The 9,780-nt window shown below is 35.6% G+C and overlaps 1 protein-coding gene across 2 annotated transcripts; it reads left to right on the top strand.

The window, feature by feature from the left end:
* Positions 1-6,513: 6,513 nt before the first annotated feature.
* Positions 6,514-9,415, top strand: LOC114526605 (piggyBac transposable element-derived protein 2-like). Of its 2 annotated transcripts, XM_028548200.1 has the most exons (4): positions 6,514-6,691; positions 7,045-7,220; positions 7,313-8,172; positions 8,371-9,415. In XM_028548200.1, exons 2-4 carry the CDS (start codon positions 7,055-7,057, stop codon positions 9,208-9,210), a joined length of 1,866 nt encoding a protein of 621 aa, XP_028404001.1. In that variant the 5' UTR covers positions 6,514-6,691; positions 7,045-7,054; the 3' UTR covers positions 9,211-9,415. The 2 variants fall into 2 exon arrangements, with proteins under 2 accessions (XP_028404001.1, XP_028404000.1); XM_028548199.1 differs by having other exon boundaries at positions 6,514-7,220.
* The last annotated feature ends 365 nt before the right edge of the window (positions 9,416-9,780 follow it).

The following is a 9,780-nucleotide window of genomic DNA, read 5'->3' as shown; positions in this document are numbered from 1 at the left end:
CATCAGAGTAATGGCAAGATATCCAAGGTGTATTTGCGTTCAGATGAAGCTGGGTGTTATCATAACAACTTTCTTCCAGCTTCTCTGAAAGATTTAGGTCAAAGAATAGGCATTAAGATCATGCGTTATGATTTTTCGGAGCCACAGCATGGCAAAGATGTCTGTGACCGAATTCTTTGTCCAATGAAACATGCAATACAGAAATACTGCAATGAAGGACATGACATTTTGACAGCCAGCGACATGAGGAGAGCATTACTTGAACGCCCAGTTTGTGGAACCACCGCCTCAGTAAACCGAATAGATTGTTCTTCCATGACAATCAAAGTAAAGAACATTGACGGTATTAGTGCGTACCATAACATTGAGTTCGAAGACACAGGTATAAGGGTGTGGAAAGCCTTTGGAATTGGTGAAGGAAAATTGCTTCCTTTCAAAGATTTTTTGATAAATCCACAAATGAGTACTAATATTCAACAAGAAGAAGAATTTTCTAGGGGAGAAAGTAGGCCAGTTAGGCCAAATGAGCGGCGTAATACTGAAGAAGGGCTATTCGAATGTAGTATCGTTGGTTGTGGGAAGGTTTTCCGACGTTTTGAAGATCTTGAACTTCATTTAGACGTAGGGAAGCACGAAAACACAGTTCTAAGTGAATCGTTGTATGACCAGTTAAGAAGGGATTGGGCAGAAAAATTTCTGACTATCGACTGCAGAAAGAAAAACAAGAACGCTGACGTTGTTGAGTTAATGGGTGCAGTTTCGTCAGATCAAAACGCTTGTGAGAACAGTATGGGTTGGGCACTGAGTAAGTCCAGAACTGGAAGCATACGTTTTAGCCAAAATGTGAGAGACTACCTGACAGATAAATTTGATTTAGGTGAAATCACCGGGATGAAGAGCAATCCGTCAGATGTGGAAAATGATATGCGAAGTGCAAGAAACGAGAAGAACGAAAAACGTTTCACTCGAGATGAATGGCTGACAGCACCTCAGATTAAAAATTTCTTTTCTCGATTATCAGCTGCCCGGAAGAAGCACGGGAATGAAAAGGCGCGGGTTTTGATGTCTGAATTAGAAAGCTCTGAAGACGAAGATTTAGTAGCAATTGCACAAGATATTTGCGATCAAGAGCTTGTTGACAGCATTCTTGAACGAGTAGGTTTACAACATCCCATTGTCTATGATGTGTACAACCTCTGCGACTATTTCAAGAAGGATAAACTTAAAGTTTTCAACGTTAAAGTGCTGAAATCTATCTGCAAAGAGTTCGAATTACCTTTCAAGTCAAAGAACCTCAAATCCTCACTGATTGAGAAAGTTAGAGATATGCTTGCTGGATGTACCTGTAACTCTTTAATTGACACTAAATAAATCTGGAAACGCATTAGAAACCAAGTTAATTACTGTACAAATCGCTGTATAGGAACATTTACCCGGCGACGGCGAAAGCAAATATTTATGTGACAGGATAATGGATTTACCTGGACCGGTAAGTTTAGTGAATTTATTTCAAAGCGCATGAAATTTCCGACTACAGCATGCCTGTGGCTGTGCATGTACGTTAAGAGCGATTACATATGCTGAATAAACTACAGCAATAAATATATTAAAGCGATAAAACTGGACAAATATATAAAAAGCCCTTATAACATAACTGCGAATGATTTTTGTGATTGCATGCAATTATACCACTGCCAGGCAAAGTACATGCACGCTTAATTGCTTTTATCTATTCCCAAAGTATGCTATAGGTAGCGAAATGCATGAAATGTTCTTTCTTTTTCTTCGGAATTATCACATAAACGTGATCAAATGTTTTAAACATATGATTTATTAAGCTGTTTGTTCAATGACACACTGAGATGATATTTCTGTGCGTATTTAATGCCACGCCAAATTGCAAATAATTGCAAATAATTTATCTAAATTCACAGCGCACAAGTTTGTTTCCCCAAAAATGTTTTTCCATAGAATTTTAGAACAGTATTAGTAGTTTAATTTCAAGTTTGGTCTGGGTGTATAACTGGTTGCACTTTTGATAAAAACAAAGTTGAATGATGACTATTTTTGCAATTTTAACGGCACGACAAAATTGCCGTTAGAATTTTTTAAAAAAAAATTCGAATTCCTGTAATATATACAAATCATTGCCGTCAAATTGTTGTATAGCTGTAAGTCTTTCAAGTGACTCAAAAATAGAAACCAAATTATGCCGTGCGCACATCTGGAGTTCCTTTGAAAATGGGTAATTTTACGTCTGAAATTGTCTAAAATAGCCATGCCAGACACAAAATAGAAAATATCGCAAAACTTGAAAAATAAAATAAGAATGCAAAAGATGTATGCATATTTATTACACACTAACAAAGGCCAATAAATGACAGAATTATGAAGGGAAAATATTTTTCAACGCGTAAGTCGGTAGGAGGATCTTAGGGAGACAGCCTCTTAAATGCTACTTTGAAGTACTTTCAGAACTAAACATGTAAGTATCCTTATTCTTAATACTATTGATTTGATTTAAGTCTTCCAAATATCAATTGAGACTCTTTTAAACGTACGATAAACACATGGATTGTGTCTTGTGTAAAGTGTGCACGGGTCAAAGGTGAGCAATATAAACCAATTTTGGGAGGCAATAGCGTAACGCACAGTCATTTGCCCAAAGTAATCTTTATATCATTCGAAAGAACGTTATTTAGACTTGCCGATTAGCAAAGTTTCAAGACATTCAAAGCTTAAGCACATTCACAATATGAATTTTTGTAAAACATACTTTTATCGACTCGATTTACCGGTCTTGCAAATAAGATTATTTTAAAAGGTCAGAATTGTTCTATTGACTCCAAAGTCGCACAATCTGTCGAGTGAGAATTGTACTAGCAGGCTGAGGTGGTTTTATGTGCATAGGATCAGTATTTTCTTGGCTTGAAACCGCTAAAGTGCAATCAAATGTAAGGGCTAAAAATAGCATTTCCAACCGTCTTCGAAAAAATGCAAATTTCTCCTTTTAAAAACAATATTTGATCCAATTAACTACACACCAATTCTTGGGATACTTAGGCCTATTATTCCAGTAAATATGAGCTAAAACGATTTTTGAAAGTTGGCCAGACTTGTTTGATATTTACTGACAAGCCCTCTTAATGGCTAATAATACTTATTAATGGATTCTTAGTCATGTCAGAGAATACACAAAGCACAGTTTTCAAGTCAGATGTGGTAAGTCAGTCTGAGCTAGGTTTTATTATTTCTTAACCTTTTTAGATATAAATTGAAAGGTTATTGCATGGAAACACTATCACTTTCTACTAACCAGAAATTCAGAACATTATTACCATAAAAGTTCATAATGCCAGGATTTCGCGATCAAAGATGGCTGCCTTGTTATTATCTTATAGCTCAGTGGTTATTATAGAATTATACAAGGCACGAGACAAAATTTAAAATTAAAGCAACTTCTATCTTATACAGAGTGTATCAAAAAAAATGTCCCAAATGTAAAATTTCCGTTTTTCAGGATATTTTGCAGGATTTGGCAATTTTTTGTGTTGCTAGAGATAGTTAAGACTTATCTGGTATACCTAGGCCAAGTTTGGTTTTTCATTTACAAAATTATGTTACCGGGGGGGTGGTTCCTTTCCACTGATATTGAGAGGGCTTGCGCGCGAAAATGTGAAGCTGAAATTGAGATATTATTTAGCTGTCTAAAAGTAGGAAAGCTTTTTAATAAGCTGTCAAAGTTTCAGGAAAAATAATGGAAACTGGGAGCAACGCGTGACCCCTAAAAGTGACAAATATTTCATTGCGCGCAGTGGATTAAATGCATGGTTGATTTTAGCGTGACAGATCTCATGCAAGGCTGTGCAAATGAATAAATTAAAGCGAGAAACTGAACAAGAAGACGAAGCGATTTAATAACAAGATTTTTATTCTTGATGTTAATCCTCAACATTTCTACCATTTCTTTCTAAGCAAACTGCGGCTCGTCTGAGCATGGTAAGCACTGAACGGCGAACCACATTTGTCTGTCCTGCCTCAAATTATCCATTTAGTTCGAAATTCTTTCTTGCAAATCGCCTACGCTACCACCGGCAAATCTAGGCGAATGGACAGACAAATGGTTCGCTGTTCAGTGTTTAGTATGCTCAGACAAGCCGCAGTTTGCTTAGAATGAAATGGTGGACATGCTGAGGATTAACATCAGGAATAAATCGCTTTGTTTTTGTGTTAAGTTTCTCGCTTTAATTTATTTGCCCAACGTGTATGAGATCGGTCACGCTAAAATCAACGATGCATTAAATCCACTGCGCGCAATGAAATATTTGTCACCTTTAGGGGTCGCGCGTTGCTCCCAGTATGCATTATTTTTCCTGAAACTTTGACAGTTTATTAAAAAGCTTTCCTACTTTTAGACAGCTAAATAATATCTCAATTTCAGCTTCACATTTTCGCGCGCAAGCCCTCTCAATATCAGTGGAAAGGAACCACCCCCCCGGTAACATAATTTTGTTACTGAAAAACCAAACTTGGCCTAGGTATACCAGATAAGTCTTAACTATCTCTAGGAACACAAAAATTTGCCAAATTCTGCAAAATATCCTGAAAAACGGAATTTTTACATTTGGGACATTTTTTTTGATACACCCTGTATAATAACAAAGCAGAAATTTTTGATTGCAAAATCCTGGCATTATGAACTTTTATGGTAATTAATGTCCTGAATTTCTGGTTATGAACCATGCACATTTTGTGCGTTGTTTATGACAATTAAGTTTTCAGGGGTACTGAAATCTTTCTACATTTGTAAATAAACGTCGAACGAATAAAGTTTCCTGTATCTTAAAAGCAAGCGAACAACGATAAAATAGACATTTTTTCGCGAGCGACGGCGCTATAATATTCCGTTATAATCTTTAAATAGCTGGCCTACTTTTTCAGCTGGTAATGTTATGTTTGTATATATTTTGTAATTTGTATATATTTAAGATTATGTTATTGGATTAAAGTTAAGGTAGATTATAGGAAATAGTGAGTTTTGTTTTCCCAAGAGTCTGAATGTTTCCCGAAACGAAGTTGAGGGCAACCTAATTGAGACTGGAGGGAAAACAAAACTCACTATTTCCCGTGGTAGTGTACATTAAGTGTTTTGTTATATAGGAACGAAAGCATACATGTTACAGAACAATTTCATTTTATTTCATTTAAAAAGAAACCCACTTTACTTTGTTGTGACAGCAAGCAGGCAATAATTTTTCACTTGTTTCCCTGGCGGGAAACATTGCATTTATTTAAAGTCATTTGACTACAAATGAACCAATCACATTTAAAATACAAAGCACCTATATAACAAAGTATATTGTAAACATAAGGAAAATCTTGTCATATACAATTCCACGAAGACGTTTACAACATAAACGATATTGTATATTTCAGTGAAGTTGTTTATCTTTATATCAAAAACCCTAATTCCATGGGCTAAATTTTCAAGCGATATGCAAAATATTTATATTAAGTAGCTGCAAATACAATGTACTGGCAATATTCCAAAATGTAACAACATATGTCAATAGTCAATTCATCTGTTATATGGAACAAAACTGAATTATTTTGTGGAGGAAGGATTGAAGGAATATATAATACATATATAATTATGCAAACAAACACAATGTTAGTTTGTAAACAGTTACAATTAAGCAGTTTCTAAACAGTTAAATCAGTACATTTTATTTGCAGCTATATACTTAATATAAATCTATACACTATCCAAACAACAATTTTGCTGCACTTAACATATACATATAAGCTTATTTTGTGCTATATAGTCATAGTTCATAGTAATAGCTTTTCATATTGAATCACATTAGCCAAGAAAACCACAGGTTTATCCTACACAATTTCTAAAACATTTTTATTTAAAAAAAAGTTTGTAAAAGTAAATGTTTGGTTGGACATGAAAACTTCTCGGATCACAGTTACATTTAATACTAATACTTTTCTAAACGAGAGCTAGGGTATATTCCAAAATTCCATCCCAACACAACGTTGTTCTCAAAGAGGCAAGATTTTAATTGATTGCAACTGTTAGTTACTTACAGATTATTGTTGTATATTTTTAATCAGCCTCCAGTCATTAAAACCTTGGGTGAGAATGGCAACTGTTTAATTATAATCTGAGTTAATTAAGGTACAAAAAACACTAAAATATTTTCATTTTCTATACAATTTTACTTACAAGCAAAATTATGATATATTTGGGTCAACCAAAGTGTAGTGCATTGTTCAGGGGTAATCTGATTCAATAATGATAAGCTGTTACTTTGAACTATGACTATGTATTGAAAAATAAGCTTAAATGTGTATATATTAAACACAGGAAAATTGTTGTTCGCATAGATTTATGCTGATATACTAAGTAGCTGTAAATAAAATGTAGTGAAAAAGATATTGTTATATTGTGTATTTAATGAAGCTGTTCTTGCATATTTTATATCATGCAGTATGCAATTAACCCTTTATACAGCACAGTTGCCATTTGGCAACAATACATTCCATCCCCTCGTGTATTGGGGGCTTGGGCGCTAATGAAATTTTAAATAGTGTTACATCAAGTACTGCATAAAAGAATTCATGGATAAACATGGCGGCCAGATGCTAGTCTTCTTTGGTGGGTTAATTTCAAGCTAAAAAGGTACGTTTTTGAGTGCCATTTGTGGTATAATTACTGAATGTATGTTTATTAACAAATACATGAGCTACAGAAATAGAAATTGGGTAAATTTACATGTTAAATGTTGACTTTCTATTGCCTTAACAACGTCTTCCGTTCGACGAGGAGAAGTGTTATTGTTGGACATCTTTATATTTAGTTGCCATATGGCAACTATGCCAAATAAGGGTCATATTACCAAGTGGAACTTATACAAAATGAGGTTCTGTTTTGCTATTTAGTTTTCCTATAAGAGACTAAATTGTTTATTCCTACTGGTACTTTGCCATTACCAGAACTAGTAAATAGACACCATCATTTGTTTTAATTTTCAGAAGTGTTTGTATGGAAGCAACAGAACAGATAAGATATGATGCGCATCAGGCTTTTCGGTTGTTCTTGGAGCCAGGGGGTTCTGATTCTGAGATGTCGGAATTGGAAGATGAGGAAGATGGGGTAGAAGATGAAGTTTTGCTGCATTCCAAAGGGCAGAGTGTTTTAGAGTTAGATAGTAAGTTTGTTATTTTGTCTAGTTATCTAACACAGTTTATGTAAGTATACAATAGACATAGTCAGAATTTTAAATCTGGTGATGTTCATTAGGGGAGGAAGAAGTAAATGATGATGGCAGTCACAATACACCTTTGGATAATGCAACCATTAGGGACAATGTCATTTCTGATTCTGACAACAGTGATTTAGAGAGTGGTAAACCTGCTAGTGATACAGCACCCAAGAATAAAAAGCCACGCTACCGTTGGCGCAGTCGTGATCCACCCGTAGTTGACTCTGTGTTCAAAGGCAACAATTTCTCATTACCTCCTGATGATGTGGATGAATGGACGCCACTGTCATATTTTAGCTGTTTCTGGACAGATAGCATGACAAATCAACTGGTTGAACAAACAAACCTATACAGTGTTCAGAAAGCTGGCTTGAGCATACAGACAACCAAGGAAGAAATTGAGCAGCTGATTGGCATTCAGATGAGAATGGGGATAGTGACAATGCCAAGATACCAAAACTTTTGGGCTGCAGAGACGAGGTATGAACCTGTTGCTAATGTCATGAGTTTGAAACGGTATGAGAAGTTACGCCAATATTTACATGCCAATGATAACTCTTTGATCAACACTCCACAAAACAAAGGCAATAGACTATACAAGGCAGAACCAATTCTTGTGGCTCTGAGGGAAAATTGCAAAAAAATTGAGCAGGAAGAATACCAGTCAATAGACGAACAAATTGTGCCTGCGAAAACTAAATACAGCGGTATTAGGCAGTATAACCCTAAAAAGCCACACAAATGGGGATTCAAAAACTTTGTAAGAGCAGGAAGAAGCGGACTTATTTATGACTTCTTCTTTTATGTTGGGGCAAAAACCACTGGCGGAGACCAATGTAGTGCCAAGAGTGTTGTGTTGAAGTTGTGTGAAGCAGTACCAAAGCATTGTAATTATAAGGTAATTATTGTGATTACATAAAATTTACAGTGTTGCCACTGCCAACAAAGCTTCTTCCCTTATCTGGTATTAGACAGAGTGGAATACTAATAAAAGTGGCCAGTTTATGCCGGAGTGCTAGAGAAAGGATAATTTTTATGTAATTTGTATTTCTTGTATTGAAAACAATATTCACATATGGGCTATTCTCTTCACTAGGTATATTTTGACAATTGGTTTGCCACACTTGATTTACTTGCTGAACTAAAACAAATTGGAATTTTAACAACTGCAACCCTGCGATCCAACCGGTTAGCAGGATGTCCTTTGAAGACAGAGAAAGAACTCAAGAAAGCTGGCAGGGGTAGTTACTCATACCGAACTGACCAAAATACCGGCATAGTCGTCCTCAGATGGTTGGACAACAAGTGTGTGCAGCTTGCTTCCACATATTTAGATTCAAGAATTTCAGGAAAGCAAGTGAAGAGGTGGGACTCCACTACTAAAACCCACAAACAAGTCCCATGTCCCAACATTGTGGTTCAGTACAATCAGTCCATGGGGGGAGTGGATCTTGTTGATATGCTGATTGCCTTGTACCGATGCAAAATTAAGACAAAACGCTGGTATTTGGTTCTGCTGTTCCATGCGGTTGACATTGCCAAGGTCAATGCATGGCTATTATATAGAAGGCATTGTGGCCAACTAAAGATTGCAGCTAAAAATCAAATGACCTTGCTGACCTTTGTTAGCAAGATTTCAGATGCATTGCTGAAGGCGGGGAAACCTGGCACCGCGGCAAAAAGAACTCCCGGAAGACCACCAAAACGTGCATGTGACCAGAGAGAAGAAGTAACTCCGAAGAGAAGAAGAGCTCCTAAAACAGCAATTCCAGATAATGACTCAAGATATGATGGTTTATGTCACTGGCCGGAATATCGAGAAAATAAAAACAGATGTTGCTTGTGTAAAACTGGCTTTAGCCGTGTATACTGCCAAAAGTGTGGTCTATGCTTATCATCCAACAAAAACTGTTTTACTCAGTTTCACACCAAATAGACCAAATAGCTTGGTCACATGGTTTTATGAACATTTAATGAACATTTGAACTCAGTATTTAAAATGTTTTGTACTACTAGTTTCAACTAGCTTTTTCTACCCTTATACCGCATAGTTGCCATATGGCAACAAACTTAAAATTGAAGCCAAATAAACTTTTTAACTTTTTTAACTTAAATGTGTGTTATTTTGGTTATTTTTAATTAAAATTTGACATAAATTATTTTTTTAAACCGCAATATCATAATGTGCTGTATAAAGGGTTAATATGAAAATTTGGAAATTCAAATTTGGATCCAAAAAGTTTTCATTTCCAGCCAAAAATTACTCAATTTCAATAGCAATGCAGATAATAAACGGAGCAGCGCTCAAAGCTCCACTTTATAGGTTTATGAATGAGACCAAATCAACAAATTTAACTGTTTACAAACTAACCTTGTGTTCGTTTCTTCGTTTGCATAATTATATATGTAGTATATATTCCTTCCCCACAAAATAAATCAGTTTATGTTCCATATAACAGATATAATAATTCAGCGTACTTGAATTAGTGCAAAGGCTAAGTTCGGC

Source organism: Dendronephthya gigantea, unplaced genomic scaffold, assembly GCF_004324835.1.
Source record: "Dendronephthya gigantea isolate DGI-Jeju-01 unplaced genomic scaffold, DenGig_1.0 000040F, whole genome shotgun sequence".
Taxonomy (NCBI): Eukaryota; Metazoa; Cnidaria; class Anthozoa; order Malacalcyonacea; family Nephtheidae; genus Dendronephthya; species Dendronephthya gigantea.
Note: the sequence above shows the minus strand (reverse complement) of the source record. Positions and strands in the feature narration are given on the sequence as shown.